The following is a 16953-nucleotide window of genomic DNA, read 5'->3' as shown; positions in this document are numbered from 1 at the left end:
AGTACCTCCTCACCGGTTAGCTCAAGAGCTGGGACCATGCGTGAAGAATCCTCGGCCCCAGAATACTCAAAGCCGAAATGCTCCCGCTCTTTCAAAGGCTGAACCCGGCGACGAAGGAAGCTTGAAACAATACCAAAGCCGGTCAAACCCTGCTGTTTCAACATGCTAATCCTATCAAGGAGTGGCTAGATCGCTTGAATCTCAGCAGGTGACTCAAGCTTCTTGTCCCATCGGTCATTCACCACAGGACCGGATCCGGAGTGAACGACAAGAGAAGGGATCAAATTGGCAGCGTAGAACCACTCGGCACGCCAATCTTTGACAGAATCAACCAGGTCATAATCAAAAAACTTAATTTTGAGACCCTAGCGAAACTGAATCCTGCAACCGCCGAGGGCGCTGGTTTCTTCACGGCGGGGTTGAGGTTTCAGACGAAAGAAAAAGCGAAAAAGAGATAGAGAAGGAGGGATCCCAAGGAAGGCTTCACAAAGGTGAACAAAAACAGAAAGATGGAGAACGGCATTGGGGGTTAGATGGTTCAGACTAACCCCAAAATAACCAAGAAACTGATGAAGGAAGGCGGAAGTAGGAAGACAAAGTCCAGCGTGGACAAAGGAAACAAAAAGGACAATCTCACCAGGACCCGGGGCCGGAACCCAATGCTCGCCTGGAACTCTCCATTCAGTGATGACTTTGCTTTGGATCAAGCCGTCGCTAATGAGCTCACGCAGCTGGTCTTCGCTTGTTGTTGGTGCCGGCCAAACCTTCTGAGCTGCCCTCATGGCCACAAACTCCTGGTTTTCAATCAAAGATAGGGATGACTCCTCGTCCACGAAGGTCGCCTGAGACTTGCTTGCGGTTTTCTTCTTTCCCATGAACTGGCGGAAGCAAAAAAGGCACTAAGGAAGATGAAGCTAGAATGATGGTGCTCGGGTGATGGCGACAATGACGGCGGCAGATTTCTTAGAGCTAGGGTTTAAAGGCAAGAGCTGGGCGACAAGGGAAAGGAAGATAAAAGGTCTTTAAATAGATTTTCCAGTGATACAAACGGCCCACAAAGCTCGTTAAAACACAATGTGGGAACGCAACGGTCCATTTACCGACGCAGCTAAAATGACGGAGGGCACAAATCCTTACAACGGTACAAACCAACGGGCAGATTTCAGACTTATCCGTCCAACGCCACGGCAGGGTTATCAGATTGATACAAAAACAACCCGTCAAACCAAGAAGAAAGAAAGAAGAAAGAATGGGCTACCTCACGAGGAACAAAAGAACCTGGTTATGTAAGAAAGAACTCGGTAGTCTCACGAACAATAGGGATCACAACAGAAAAGTCAAAGACAACTCAGAAGACAAGATTCGTTACATTACAAGCGACTTCAAAAAGAGAAGATTACAAATCTTACAAGACCCAACGAACTCGGCACCACGAAAAGCAAAGTAGCAAAGAGGAACACGGACATGACTAGGCTCTGGAACGACTACGTGTCCCAAATTGCTACTCGGAAGGACAAACCGCCATCAGTTACACTATTTTCTTCAAAGGACGGACGCAGTGCATCCAAGGCGGAAATCGACAGCACGGCAGGGCAACATGGAGCATAGAAGGCCGGTAGGCATCTGTCTACCCAAGACCGATGTGATGCTGGATATGGTGTTGATCTGCACCGAACGGTCTCAAGACAGGCGACGAGGATCAACCTAGAACTGCCGGATGAAGGAACGAAGCCCACATCACAAGACTTCCTCCAACTACCACCACATACATCCTGACACAATGCTGTCGCAGGATTAGCCTACCCCTAATCCCTATCACAAGACTTCCTTCAGCTACGACAAGACACACAGGACCTACAAAACATGCCCGGGGGCTGCTCTACTTCACAAACTACCATGTTCATGACCACCAAGGTTTCAACAGAATATCCAATGAATGAAAACAAGCACTCCGGGACAGTATTTATAGACCAAAGGATCGGCGCACATGGACTAGGAGTACCAACGAAATAAGCCTAACAAAGGACATAGTGAAAAGACAGGACTCAATAATAGATGACTCAGGCGAGAGGAAACAGTACTCGAAGACGGGCATATTCGGAAGAATATACCAGCACAGTACAACCCGTGAACAAAAGGCATTTACACTCAACCACCACCATACAACTACATCTGACAACAGCAGACCATCAAAGAATACGCCAGGACCTCGCATTCGATTTCTTCCTGAACAAAACAACACGGATATACGCTTGGAGGCTCGACCAGCACCATAGCCTAATCAACACTAAGCTAGGGAACCCGGTTTTCATTTCAACTACTTCCGGAGGCTCGGAACCAAAGACAAAGGACCAAGAACACAAGAAACTCAAGACTACAACGACGACGATACATCAAGATTCTTCATCCGACTTCTTTCCTAAAGAGAAGAACTCAGAGAAAGCGCGGAGCTGCGGGATAAACCCAAAAGCACGAGGCTCGTACACTCAGTGAGTACAATTTCACCAAAAAGGAACCCGGACATAAGCTCGGAGGCTGCATGCCGCAAAACTACTCGAATGATGGTTTAATCCAAGACTAAAAGGCCACTTCGGAAGGATGCCGCGAGACTACTCGGATGATGGTTTAATCCAAGTCTTGGGGACTACTTCAGAACACAAATCTTCAAACAACATAAAGGATCAAGACCCTCCAACTTTTTGTTCCAAATAGCAAGAGGCTCGGGGGCTACACTCAGTGAGTGCACTTTTTCTTCGAAAAAGCGCACATCACCAAAAGACTTCCTCAACACAGACCATTTCAAGACATTATGACAAAAAGAACCCGGAACGAGCCATATTCGAGTTCTTTTTGATAAAACTTCAACGACTTATCGGAACAACTTCAAGACAAGATCCTCTAGCTCCTTGTTCCAAATAGCAAGAGGCTCGGGGGCTACAACCAAATGGATATATTTTTTTCTTCAGAAAAGCACTCACCACTCAAAGATCCTAAGAAGCGCTACAAGGTTTCACTCCAGAAAGCACTCGGATGACATCTTATTCCTACTCAACAAGACTTGAAGGGGCAGAGCGAGACTTTCAGAGCTCAACCATGAAGTGCTCAGGGGCTTGTCGATACGGGACCCATAGGATACCCCGCAAGGGAGAGAGAAGATCTAGTTCAACTAGGATTCTTCCCATGTAAATCTTAGTAGTAGAACTATCAAGTAATTCTACTAAGAAATCTCATTATAAACTGACTAGGACTCTGGCCTCCTAACTATATAAAGGAGGGCAATGCTCCTGTCAAGAGAACAGAACAATTGTACGATACAATGCTTCATAATCAATCCAACGCAAAGGCTAAGGCTGACTGGACGTAAGGTTATTACTCGATCTACGATCGAGGGCCTGAACCAGGATAAATCGGCTGTCTCTTGCGTAAACCATCAAGTTCGGTATACGCCGAAGCCTGAATATACTGCCCCGGGTACCCCCATGGCAGGCTATCGGTGGTAAAACATCGACAGTCACATTGATTTTTTAGATATCAATTAGGAGGACTAAACATGAGCTAATTATAAAACTAATTACATAAGTTGTGGCTAATTCACTTGCCAGTGCCGTGTACAGGATGGTATGGAGATGTGGTGGAACTTATTCGTGGATTTGTTGGCGCACGAAAGAAATGGATATTAGAAATCTCTTCCTGTCGGTATAAAAAAGGGAAATTTTGCTCTCGAACACTAGAAAAACTCTATATATGCTGCTGGACACCGCCAACCGCGTAATCGGCCAAGTACCATTATAAAATTTGCGTTCTTTGCCGATGGACACCGCATCCATTATTTTAATCGTTTCTGTGTTTGGGGTGAGAGAAAGCCACCTAAGCGGACGATCTTGCCCTTGGCACTATAGCTACATATATGATTGGGTCGAACCAATTCACTTTGGACTGACCCAAGCCCATAAACACCTACATCGGTCGTCTTCATCCTCCTGTCTCCACCATTCCCGTCCGCACTGCTCCTCCTCGTTGAACGTAACCTTAGATCTTGTAGTCCTATCCACGGGAGGTCCACCGGAGATGGCTTCGAGCTCGCAATCCACAGCGCGCGTGTCCTCTGTGGCCGCATTAGAGCCATTTAGGGATGTTGGAGGGACGCTGCCCTTGGTTCCATGCCACAAGTGCGACACCCAGTTCATCAGTCGTGTGTCACAGAAGACAGGTAGCAAGGGGAAGAGGTTCTACAAGTGCCCTTTGCTGGAGCATGTAAGTGATTTCATTAGTTGATCTGAGTTTGTTGTTCGTCATCTTGGTTTGTGATTTGTTTCCTGCGGCTCTACATGTTCTTGTGTAGACTGATTTTGCTTGCGCCATCTACATGTTTGAAGATGAATATGTTGAGTACTTGGTCTGCAGAGGCATTCTTCCACCATCTTGCAGTCGGATTAGATCCCCAGACCTTTTGAGATATGAAGTTGTGAAGAACGAACCAGCTGACATGATGAAGGTAGCTGTTGAAGAAGTAGAGAAGTGTACTCGCATGTTGCGGGCTTCAGTGAAAGATGCAGAGGCAAACTTGAAGGATGCAGCTGATTGCAAGGCCGTGATGTGCAACAAAATTGATAAAATTGGAGAGCGCCTCCTCTTTATTGGCCTTGCAAACCTGGTAGTTGTAGTGCTTGTTCTGCTAGTGTTGTCATTCAAGTGATATTGTAAGTAGCTTAGTAGCTAGCATGTATGGCTGGATGTCAGCACTATCTAATTGTATCTGTGAACAAATTCTAGCAGTCAATGTAATGCCGGTATGGTAATATGTGAAGCAAATGTGCACCTTCTGAATTTATGCAAATATGTCACAGATGCATCTTAGCCAACAATAATTCTGGCATTACATAAGAACTAGCCGATACATTAAGTCTGGCATTACATAACAGGTCCAGCACCACAGCATATATTGCTGTTCACATCACAGCAAATAGAAGCCACAATAAATGTGCCAGTTGCACAATAGGAGGTCACTGTCATCACACTACATAACAGGTTTCACCACAAAATAGATCCTTTACATAAGACATGCATCACAGGTCACTTTTGAGCTTCTTGCTGATCCTCTTGCCGGCCTTGCTTGCCTCCTTTTCCCTGGCCTGCATTTCTTCTCCAGTAGCTTTGGTGGTCACCACCTTTTTCTTCTTCTTCTTTTGATGCTGCACTTCTACTATTGGGGAGGAAGTTTCACCACCTAGCTCCAATGCCCTCTTGCGGCTGCAGTCATACCCAACATTAGAAAGATAAATAACAGTATGTTGTCATAGATAACAGGCATCAAATCTTTACACTTGCCTCCTAGTGTTTGTTGCGGGGCTGTTTGTTTGAGCTGGTGGTGCAATGTTTGGTGGGCTGTTTGTCAGAGCAGGACAGACAGTTGTTTCTTGAGCACCTTCAATCTGTGATTGCTGGGTAGAGACAATTGTTGTGGCAGTGCTTTTCTTTTTCTTTGCTCTCTTGGGCTTTGGTGGTGCATCAGAGTCATAAACAGTTTCATTACAGGTCTTTATCATGTGACCAAACCCTCCACACCTCTTGCATTGGCGCTGGCTTTTTGCTTGCCACCTTCTTCAGAACCTTTTATCCTTCTTGATCTGGCCTGACCTGCAGCTCTCTTGAACCTTGGAGGCCAAAGTTTGAAACCCAAGTCCACATTAGGCCACTGGTTCCTATCTGTCATGGAACTTATCACATGTTCATATGCTTTCTTGAACTTATCAACCGAATAATAGTCATCTATGTAGTCTTCCACACTTCTGTTGTGCATGGAATGGATGAAGCAGAGAGCATGAGTACATGGCAATCCAGTAATCTGCCACCTTTGATAGATGCATGATCTATTATCAAGGTCGACAGTATGCCTCTAGGTTTTTAGTTCCTTTGTAGTGCCTTGAATTTCAGCAGCGTTGTTGGGCCCCCTATGTATGGCATACTGTAAATTCCTACTCATGGCATGCAGCTCTTTGGTGACATGAGGCAAGATCTTGTCTCTCAGCTTAAGTGACAGTGACCTCCTAAGGTCTTGTTTCTCCATGATCATTTTCCTGATCCTATCCAACAGAGGAATTAAAGCCAAGGACTTCTCATTCCTAATCCAACTGTTGAAGGTCTCTGCTATGTTGTTAGTAACATAGTCACATTTGCTTGCATGAGAGAACTTCCATCTACTCCATATGTGCTTGTGGTTGTCCTCTATCCAGTTCATTGCCCTTGGTGAAGCTTGCTTCATGATGTTGTAATGGTGATCAAAGTGCCTCTGGTTGTAAGCTCTGCTTGCTGGCCACAAATGTTTCTTGAATACTACTCCTCTATACCTCTTATTAAAATTCTTCACTAGATGCCTCATGCACTCTCTATGCTCTACTCCATTTGGGAAAACATATGTAACTCCCTTATCTATTCCTTTGCCTGCATCTATGCATATAACCAGGCCTGGAGGAGTCCCAAATGCCAATTTAAGTTTCTCAAAAAACCATTTCCAATTTTCAGCAGTTTTAGACTCAAAGACACCATATGCCACTGGAAAAAGCTAGTTGTGTCCATCCACAGCTGAAGCAGAAGCTAACTGCCCTCTCCACCTCCTAGTCAAAACTGTTGAGTCAACACCTAAGAAGGGTCTGCATCCATTCAAAAAACCTTGAACACAGCTCTTAAATGCAACAAACATCCTTGTGAACCTCCTCTTATTACCAGCCAGTATCCACTCAATGTCCACAATGCTACCAGGATTTGTCCTATCCACCTCAGCCTTGAATCTAAAAACATCTTCAAAGCTATCATCCCATTTTCCTTGAATTTGCTCTAGAGCCATTTGCAGTCCATCCCAGACAACATAGTATGAAAGTTGGATGTTGTACTTGTTCTACAAATCCTTCCTCAGTTTACTAGCTTGAATTGTTGGTTCATCCTTCAGGATGGTAATGGCCCTGTTCCTCACCCAGGCATTGGTAGCCATGCAGTTCTTCTCCAGTTGGGATGTGCTGGCACAAGTATGTTTTCCCAACTTCTTTATCTGACAAATAAAAGGAAGGCAAAGCATCAAACACATGTTGGAAAAAATAAGAACCAAAATGTAAGGAAATTTGAAAAAGAAATAAACTGACCTGCCAAGTCTTGCCATCTTGCAATTGAGAAGCATGTATCCTCCACTTGCACCTCTTCTTCTTGCTCTTGAATCCTTTGCAGTGCCCTCTATACCTTTTGGATTCACTGTAAGGAGCTGCAATTTCAAACTCTTTTAGCACAGCATATTGTCTAATAGCCCTCTTAAAGGTGTCCCCATCCTCAAATGTGACACCACATTCTATAGTTGGGTTTTCTAAGTTAGTAACATGCTCATTGATCTCACAACCAGCATCATCATCAACATACAAATCATCATGAAAAAGAGAGTTGGAGTCAGTATTCCCCTCTGATGCTTGTTGATCTTGTTGTTTTGGCATATAATGGCCCTCATCATTGACCCCAACATACTTCTCAACATCTTCTTCCCATGAAACATCATCATCAGCATGCTTCTTCTTGCTTCTTCCTTGAGCAGGTGTGGATTTCTCAGCTGAGTCATCAGAGTTAGAAGAGTGAACACTGTCATCATCACTTTCTCCCCCACTAAGTGACTCCACATCGGCCTCACCTTCACCAGGCCCAACAGTTTCAACAATCTGATTGTTCTGCCCATCATCATGACCAAGCAGAGGGGGCACCAATGGGAGAGCAATAGATGCACTGGCCTCATTATCCAAAGACACACTCTGACTATATGCAATAGGAATCATGTCATAAAAATTCACAAACAAAGGTAGCCACCTTAGGTGCCAATAATTGTTAGTAGCATCCATCAAAGCTATATCTGAGGTCAGATTGGTATAGCATTGGGTGTTCTTGTCGAAATATGTCAAATTGAAGCCCTGATTCTTCCCAATAGACACTTTGGCAGCTACATCCTTACTTAAATCAATCAGATTCAGAGTGTCCCTATCAATAATGAGCTGAAAATCTGCTGCATTGTGAGCCACATTTCTACCGTCATCGCAAGCCTCATAGTAACATGGGACATGCACTGCTATGCGTAATGCAGAACTACTGTCCATCCTAAAACATGGACAAGAACAAGAAATCATGAAAACCCTAGCTTCGGATGCGCAAATCGACCCCCAAGTTCAAACCAACCCCAGATCGAAAAGTGGAAGAGGATAAGAGTGCATACCCCTCAGGAACCCATGACAGATTCACTCCCTTGGACGGTGAATCTATGCTCGGGCGGAGCCGCTTCGATTTCGCCGGCGAAGCCATCTTCATGCATCCATGACACGCCGACTGTGGGGAAGAGACGGCGGTGTGGGCGGCAGGAGACGGCGGCGTGGTTGGCTGGAGACGGCGGCGTTGCGGGAGACTGCAGACGGCGGCGTGGGTGGCTGGAGACGGCGGCGCTGCGGGAGACTGGAGACGCCGGCGCTGCGGGAGACTGGAGACGCCGCCGGCTAGGGTTGGATAGAGCACGGGGGAAGGAAGAAGACGATCGAGGCCGAGCCGAGCTGGTCCAACCGAACCACCTAAATGATAGGACTCAGACCGGCAGGGGTAAAAACGTATCTTTACTGTGCTTTCTCTCTACCGATTGCTGTTTTTCTTTATTTTAATGGAGGCGGTGTCCACTAGCAAACATTCGCGATTTCATAATGGTACTCAGCAAAAGCAAGTGTTGGCGGTGTGTTGCAGCCAATTTGTTGTTTTCGCGATGTCCCACAGCAAAAATTCCCTATAAAAAATGATCTTAGTCGCATCACGAAAAGATCTACACAGTAGAGTTTGTGAGCCGCGACGCTATGTTCTCTGTGACTTTGTAAATTTCACGAATTTAGCTTTTTGGATTAAATGTCACTTTAACGCCGGTCATATACTTTTACAGTATTGTTATCTTATCGTGCAATCCGTGTGTTTTTAGTATAAAAGTTTAGATGTCCCGTAGCAACGTACGGACACGAACCTATTTGCATATATACTCGAACATGTGTGTACATGATTATATGGAGATGCAGCGGAACTTATTCATGGATTTATTGACGCATAAAAGAAATGGATATCGTAGATTTTTTTTTGCCGATATAAAATATTATCTTAGTCGTATCACGAAAAAGTCTATACAGTAGAGTTTGTGAGCCTGCGAAGTCGCGCTCTTCGTGACTGTGTTAATTTAACGAACTTTACTTTTTGAATTAAATGTCACTTTGACGTCGGTATTTAATTTAACAGTATTGTTATCTTATCGTGTGATCCGTATGTTTTTAGTATAAAAGATTTAGTTGTTCCGTAGCAACACAAGAACATGCTACCTAGTATTACTAATACACACTTAAGTACATACACAAAAGCAATATTTATGAAAAACAACTCATACATATTAAATTACTTTAAAATTTTCTTTCGATGGGCGGAGCTAGGCTTGCCGCCCCTCATTGCTAAAAATAGTTGCAAATTTCTTCCGATCAGGGATGAACCGTTTAACCTTTCTAGACACATAGATATCAAATAGTTCTTTTCTCAATGCCGGAAGCATATATTTCCTGATGACATGATACCGTTAAAATTTAAAGAAACAACTAGTTCAAAAAATTAACATGGATCCAATCTAACCAAGTTCAATTTCAAGCACGCCAGCATGGGATTATTATTCGCAGATACGGATACACACCAATGTAAAATCTAATAAAACACAGTACAGAAATAAATTTTACATACGGGGGATAATAATAATGGGGTCGTTTCCCGTTGGGTGTTGGCTGTTCAGCTTTAAGCTGGCCTTCCAAAGGAGAAGGGACACCAGGGTATTGATTCGCTTCCCATACCAAGCAAAGGATCGTCCCCCCATACCAAGCAAACGAGAAGTTCAGCTATCTGATTCTGATTCTGATCTGAAAATCATGAAGCCTCAAGTCTGAAGACTCGCCGTTCTGTTTCTTCGTTGCCGGCCCGGTTTTGTATAGAAAAGCCTCGCTGCAGCACATGCCTGGACGCTGGACAGGACAGTTCCAGAAGGTTCCTTGCAAATTGCACAGGCGGAGGGAGGACCGGGTCTACCGCTGCCAATGTATTTGCGGCCTCGTTCGGCTTGCTGAATTTTAACTGCTAAAAAATACTATTCTAGCTGAATTGTTGTGAAAAAAAAAATACTATTTCGGTTGAAAAAACAAGCCGAACAAGCCAGTTTCTAGGTAAGACGAACGAGGCCTAAAAGAAGAGTACAATTTCCTTATTGGTAACAACACTGCAAAATTTTGATGGTTTTAGTATTTATGAAAAAACACTACAAATTCCTCCAAGATTTCTACTGGGCTCCTTCCCAAATCTAATCAAATCCAAAACAAAAAGAAAGGTACTCGTAGCCAACACAAGAGCTCGTAGATGGACGTGCCACCTCCTGCCCGTTATTTTATATATATATATATATATATATATATATATATATATATATATATATATATATATATATATATATATTCTTCGGTTTATGACACAAATTTGGTTCTCTACAAATAGGAACCGATCGGTTCTTCACAAATCTTAGAACAGAGCAAAATCGGTTTCGGTTAGTTCGGTTCGGTTCGGTTCCGGTTCCGACCGAACTAACCGAGGATTTACACAAGCAGCAAAAAAAAAAGAATAGAAAAAATAGGAAAAAAGATTTTTAAAAAAGCACAATGCCGAGATTTTAAAAAATGTGAGAGTGTGAGACTGTGAGGGGGTGTCATCCACCTTTTATATCTAGAATTAAGTTGGTATTAGGCGTTGTAAGGTATATTAGGCTTGTTTGTGAATTTCGGTTTCTTCGGTTATTTCGGTTAACCGAGTCCAGGAACCGAAATTTGATCAGTTAATTTGATTCCTAAGAACTGAGAACCAAATAGCTAACCAAAATTTTCAGTTTCGGTTCTTTTGGTTTCGATTTCGATTTCGGTTCTTTTGGTTCGATCGTCGGTTCTCGGTTATTTTTGTCCACCCTTGCCCAACGGCAAGTCAGTCAACCCCACCCCCGCTCCCCCGCCTCCCGTCCCTGGTAGAACATTCGAGAACCCCTCGTCTCCCAAATAAATCCCCACCGCTCCGCACCCTCCCAAGTCCCATCTCGTCCCACGCTTGCCTGCCTCCCACAAACCCTCGTCTCGTGCACTTCTCCTCCTCCCTGTAGCCGCCGCCGCCGCCTACTAGTCGCGCTCTCCTCGCGTCCGGGGGAAAGGTCGTCTCGCCAGCCATGGCCTCGGAGACGGAGACGTTCGCCTTCCAGGCGGAGATCAACCAGCTGCTCTCGCTCATCATCAACACCTTCTACTCCAACAAGGAGATCTTCCTCAGGGAGCTCATCTCCAACTCCTCCGATGTGAGTTTGAGCCCCCACCCCGACGACCCGCTCGTCCTCCTCCTACCTTTGCGGTTTGCGGTTTTAGGGTCGAACTAGATCTATGAGCTAAACCCTCGCGCCGTCCGATAGGTAGATCGGAGCCTTTACGGCCTTACGCCGCGTGTTGACTTGATTTGAATCTGGTGGTGATGGGTTATGTAGGGTTTTGCACTGTTGCTGGCGGCGCTTTTAAATCCTCCACTTTGTTGGAGCAGGCGTTGGCCATAAATCTAGTTGGATCTGTTTTGTATCTCGTATCTAGTTATTATCATCTACATGTTCTGTGACTACTTTCTGGGATCTGCTGTCGTTATGTTTTAGTAGTTGAGATCGTTATTATCCATGCTAAGTTTATTCTAAAAGAGGGATGATTTGATCAGTATGGCATCAGTAAATTGTCTGTATAATTGGTGTTTATAATTTGTTAATTCAATACTGTGCTAGTCTAGAATATGCGATGGGTTCTGGGTGGTGACAAAGCAGTATGAAATCATATACTTGCTGATGCTGTGCACGTTTCACTCAATTAATTATTAATTATTCTTAGTCCTAGTGCTACAGTCATACAGTCCTACTGCATGATTAATAAAGTTGTGTTGTGCGACCTTTACACAGCATTACTTTTTGAGTTCTTTCATCCCTCATGGCTTGATGTATGAATCAAGCCACTAAACTGTTGTTTTGATGTGTTTTTAAACAGGCCTTGGACAAGATCAGGTTTGAGAGCTTGACGGACAAGAGCAAGCTGGATGCCCAGCCGGAGCTCTTCATCCACATTGTACCCGACAAGGCCAACAACACGCTGACCATCATTGACAGTGGCATTGGTATGACCAAATCAGACCTCGTGAACAACCTTGGTACCATTGCGCGGTCTGGCACCAAGGAGTTCATGGAGGCGCTAGCTGCTGGTGCCGATGTGTCCATGATTGGCCAGTTTGGTGTCGGTTTCTACTCGGCATACCTTGTCGCTGAGAGGGTCGTTGTGACCACCAAGCACAACGATGATGAGCAGTACGTTTGGGAGTCTCAGGCTGGTGGCTCCTTCACTGTCACACGTGATACCTCTGGGGAGCAGCTTGGCAGGGGTACAAAGATGACCCTCTACCTCAAGGATGATCAGGTATAGCAGAAATTTACTCTGTTTTATGTTTTGGCATGTTGTGTTTTAATTTCTATTGTCATGCAGCAATGGTTGGTTATTTAATGTAATTTACTTGGTTAATGTTTTTGCATGTTAGTGTTAATTTCTATTGTCATGCATCCATGGTTGGTTATTTAATGTTTAACTTATGTAGCACTTTTGGATGACACTGCTAATGCACTTTGGCTATAGTAGTTTTATTGAAATCACATAACTATTATGTGGATAGTGGGTTTAGTTTTTAAGCTGCTATGGAAATTGTGCTGATGTTCTGTTGGGTTTACCAAATATAGAAATTTGTGAATCTAAAATGACTGAATGATCTGATAGTAAATGTGGATGCTAAAAGTGATAAGAGCATACCATTTTGTAGTTATTAAATTAATTCATTGCAGGTTTGATTGGTTCATCCTAGGAATATCAGGAACTAGCTTACAGTCTTTTGTTATTGTTGTTAAATGATATAGTCCCCTTGATTAATAGGGAAAATGTTTGTTTTTGTTTTAAATCTGTTGTGCATGTATTCAGCCATAGCATTGATATTGAATTAAGTTGAATGACTGTACAAAGATGATAATAACTGTTCTGTGTTGAGTTGTTTAACTGAACATTTGATAATTAGGTTCAGCCATTGGTGCACTGATATTAAAATATAGATGTACAGTTTTGCTGTTGCACTGAACATTCAAAGAGTTTGTGCTGCTACTATTTTGTCATTTGGCTAGTTATTAGTCTGTACCTCTTCCTTACGATTTGCTCTTATTATTTACAGTTGGAGTACCTTGAGGAGCGCCGCCTGAAGGATCTGATCAAGAAGCACTCAGAGTTCATCAGCTACCCAATCTCTCTTTGGATTGAGAAGACCACTGAGAAGGAAATTTCTGATGATGAAGATGAGGAAGATAAGAAGGATGAGGAGGGCAAGGTTGAGGATGTTGATGAGGAGAAGGAAGAAAAGGAGAAGAAAAAGAAGAAGATCAAGGAGGTTTCTCATGAGTGGCAGTTGGTCAACAAGCAGAAGCCAATCTGGATGAGGAAGCCTGAGGAGATCACCAAGGAAGAGTATGCTGCTTTCTACAAGAGCTTGACCAACGACTGGGAGGAGCATCTTGCTGTGAAGCACTTCTCTGTTGAGGGTCAGCTTGAGTTCAAGGCCGTCCTCTTTGTGCCAAAGAGGGCCCCCTTCGACCTCTTCGACACCAGGAAGAAGCTGAACAACATCAAGCTCTACGTCCGCCGTGTCTTCATCATGGATAACTGTGAGGAGCTGATCCCAGAGTGGCTGAGCTTTGTCAAGGGCATTGTTGACTCTGAGGATCTTCCCCTCAACATCTCCCGTGAGACCCTCCAGCAGAACAAGATCCTCAAGGTCATCCGCAAGAATCTTGTCAAGAAGTGCATTGAGCTGTTCTTTGAGATTGCTGAGAACAAGGAGGACTACAACAAGTTCTATGAGGCCTTCTCCAAGAACCTGAAGCTTGGCATCCATGAGGACTCCACCAACAGGACCAAGATTGCTGAGCTCCTGAGGTACCACTCCACCAAGAGCGGAGATGAGCTGACCAGCCTGAAGGACTATGTGACCAGGATGAAGGAGGGCCAGAATGACATCTACTACATCACTGGTGAGAGCAAGAAGGCTGTTGAGAACTCCCCCTTCCTTGAGAAGCTGAAGAAGAAGGGCTATGAAGTCCTGTACATGGTGGATGCCATAGATGAGTATGCTATTGGCCAGCTGAAGGAGTTCGAGGGCAAGAAGCTTGTCTCTGCCACCAAGGAGGGCCTGAAGCTTGATGAGAGCGAGGATGAGAAGAAGAAAAAGGAGGAGCTCAAGGAGAAGTTCGAGGGCCTCTGCAAGGTAATCAAGGAGGTGCTGGGTGACAAGGTGGAGAAGGTGGTGGTCTCTGACCGCGTGGTGGACTCCCCCTGCTGTCTTGTCACTGGTGAGTATGGCTGGACTGCTAACATGGAGAGGATCATGAAGGCCCAGGCGCTCAGGGACTCCAGCATGTCTGGGTACATGTCCAGCAAGAAGACGATGGAGATCAACCCCGAGAACGCCATCATGGAGGAGCTTCGCAAGCGTGCTGAGGCCGACAAGAATGACAAGTCTGTCAAGGACCTTGTCATGCTGCTGTTCGAGACGGCGCTGCTCACCTCCGGCTTCAGCCTCGACGACCCCAACACCTTTGGCAACCGCATCCATCGCATGCTCAAGCTGGGCCTGAGCATTGATGAGGACGAGGCCCCGGAGGCTGACACTGACATGCCCCCTCTGGAGGACGACGCCGGCGAGAGCAAGATGGAGGAGGTCGACTAAGCCTTACCCTGAGTCCTGGCGGAAGAGCGAGTTTTAGCTTAGCTATTCTGGTTATCGTGTCTGAACATCTTGAGTTATCGGTTTATTTTGTGTGGTTTACTTTTGCTAGCCTGCAATGTATGGGGCTGGATGCGCGTGTGTTATTGAACTAAGTACGTTAATGTTGGTATAATAGTGCTGCTATTATCCTGCTGTCTTCCAATTAATTTTTGTTGTTTTGCTTGCTCGGTTTTTTATCTGTTAGCTGCTGATCGCAGCAGTGGTAAAAGCTTTCGTAGTACACATTCACATGTGAACTGGAACGAATCGTCAAATTCCCCTGTTCCTGGATCAATGTGATACTTTCAGTTGGCCAAAGTATGTGCGGAGGAAATGCCCCTCAAAAGGATGCAGTAATTTTTAGCAACTTAAACAGAGAGAGCTTCTTAGTAACTGCTCTCAAATACATTAGACAACACACTCAAATATTAGTCAAACCAACCTGTATTTATCTAAATTGCAAGTGTAACGAGTAGTACTTACTATATGTAAAGATGATTTGCTTCGTGATTACCTGAACGAATGTTGCCTTTTGCAGTATCGATTTGTCATTAGACTGTCCATGATGATGGTTTTCAGACAGTTCTGAAACTAGTTAGAAGTGTTCGCCAAAAGGATCTAGTACCAACAGCTCTCCATATTTGCAGGTAAAGAATATGTAATCCAATCTACCATGCTAAAGCCTCTGTAAGAACTCAAAAAGTCAAACCTATCCTATTGCATTGAGCTGGATTCCCCACCTGATATTGTGAGGTAAAAACTTGTATACAGATACTTAGGCGATGTCCAAGGATGTCTAAAATGTAGCAATCTCACAGGAATTTTGTACAACTTTCATGAAATAGTTAAATCACTGGATCCCAGTTACAGACATGGCATAGTTGATGTTCGAGGCATAAAAAGATTGGCAAACTGCTTGCTCAAAATGAACGTTGCCAGAAATTTGGAGGAAAAGTTTGACTCGCAGCATTTAGCCCGCAGGAAAGATGCAGCATATTACTGTGAGGAAGACTGACGTTTTTTTAAAATAAATAAATAAATAAATTTAGCCGTCTTTTCCTCCCCAAATTGAAGGTAACCACAAGTCAACAAAGTCTAATGTTTAGAACAAACCCAGTGTTCTATTCAGAGAAAAGGGGGAGGAACCCAGTGTTCACCAAGATCATAATCTTAGTTAAGATTACGCAAACACATGTGGTCCAATTTCTTGAAACTTCTAAGCACCATCTTAAGAAACACATGATGCTTTAGAGAAGCATCCTGAGCAAGCCATATTTTTTTTTGACGGGTAGCAAGCCATATATTTTGGACTGGAAATGTGCCGGGCTCCTGATTAGACATAATAGATGGTAACATGTGGCCTGTTAGTCAAATCAGGAGAAACTTTGAAAACATCATATCATGACTTAACTGTAATGGACTGTCTTGAGAGATGAGACATTACTTGGAGAAGGTAGGAAGGCCTGAATGAAATGCTGAGATGAAAGCAATCATACTCCCTGAGGAAATCATAAGGACCCTTGCATATAAGGTAGGAAGGCCTGAATGAAATGCTGAGATGAAAGCAATCATATTCCCTGAGGAAATCATAAGGACCCTTGCATATGTACCCTTGCGCAGTGGTATTTGTTATTATTGCCTTATTGGTCCATGGTTTTGTAAGAACTGAAACAGACATTGTTGAGGACAATACAGAAAAATGAATAAAAAACAGTTCTGTGGTAGGAGAGACAAATCTTCTGCTTTTGTAGGATGTAGGATACGATGATTTCAGACAGCTCTGAAACTAGAACTGCTTCGTTAACAACAAATTCTAGTCCCAACAACTTATTGGGGTTTATACTCTTATGTGGTATGCACTACAATTGCTGGTAAAGAATGTGATCGAATAAGATGTCAAAGCCTCTCCAACTGCAAGAACTCAAACTAAATACATTGAGCTGGATGATCCACCTAATTTCCTGATATTATACTTATGCATAAAACCCCTTGCCCTTGGGGCATCAGCCCATTTGCCTGCAG

At 44.1% G+C, this 16953-nt stretch overlaps 2 protein-coding genes across 2 annotated transcripts; one reads left to right on the top strand and one right to left on the bottom strand.

Moving 5' to 3' along the window:
- Nucleotides 1–5542: 5542 nt before the first annotated feature.
- LOC136469425 (uncharacterized) lies at nucleotides 5543–6844 on the bottom strand. Its single transcript, XM_066467625.1, has 3 exons — nucleotides 6670–6844; nucleotides 5967–6552; nucleotides 5543–5852 (listed from the first exon to the last, which is right to left on the bottom strand). Exons 1-3 carry the CDS (start codon nucleotides 6842–6844, stop codon nucleotides 5543–5545), a joined length of 1071 nt encoding a protein of 356 aa, XP_066323722.1.
- Nucleotides 6845–11136: 4292 nt separating this feature from the next.
- Nucleotides 11137–15098, top strand: LOC136476764 (heat shock protein 81-1). The gene is made up of 3 exons (XM_066474711.1): nucleotides 11137–11407; nucleotides 12129–12551; nucleotides 13345–15098. Exons 1-3 carry the CDS (start codon nucleotides 11282–11284, stop codon nucleotides 14890–14892), a joined length of 2097 nt encoding a protein of 698 aa, XP_066330808.1. The 5' UTR covers nucleotides 11137–11281; the 3' UTR covers nucleotides 14893–15098.
- The last annotated feature ends 1855 nt before the right edge of the window (nucleotides 15099–16953 follow it).

Source organism: Miscanthus floridulus, chromosome 8 (genome assembly GCF_019320115.1).
Source record: "Miscanthus floridulus cultivar M001 chromosome 8, ASM1932011v1, whole genome shotgun sequence".
Lineage (NCBI taxonomy): Eukaryota > Viridiplantae > Streptophyta > Magnoliopsida > Poales > Poaceae > Miscanthus > Miscanthus floridulus.
Note: the sequence above shows the minus strand (reverse complement) of the source record. Positions and strands in the feature narration are given on the sequence as shown.

Bases quoted from the DNA above. Each gene is read 5' to 3' on its own strand.
- LOC136469425 (XM_066467625.1), bottom strand. From the start codon at position 6,844: ATGGCTCTAGAGCAAATTCAAGGAAAATGGGATGATAGCTTTGAAGAT. The intron at 6,553-6,669 runs GTTTTTTGAATG...AGCTTTTTCCAG, and splicing joins ATTTAAGAGCTGTGTTCAAG to TGGCATATGGTGTCTTTGAG. The intron at 5,853-5,966 runs GTATGCCATACA...CATCTATCAAAG, and splicing joins GCCATGAGTAGGAATTTACA to GTGGCAGATTACTGGATTGC.
- LOC136476764 (XM_066474711.1), top strand. From the start codon at position 11,282: ATGGCCTCGGAGACGGAGACGTTCGCCTTCCAGGCGGAGATCAACCAG. The intron at 11,408-12,128 runs GTGAGTTTGAGC...GTTTTTAAACAG, and splicing joins TCATCTCCAACTCCTCCGAT to GCCTTGGACAAGATCAGGTT. The intron at 12,552-13,344 runs GTATAGCAGAAA...TATTATTTACAG, and splicing joins TCTACCTCAAGGATGATCAG to TTGGAGTACCTTGAGGAGCG.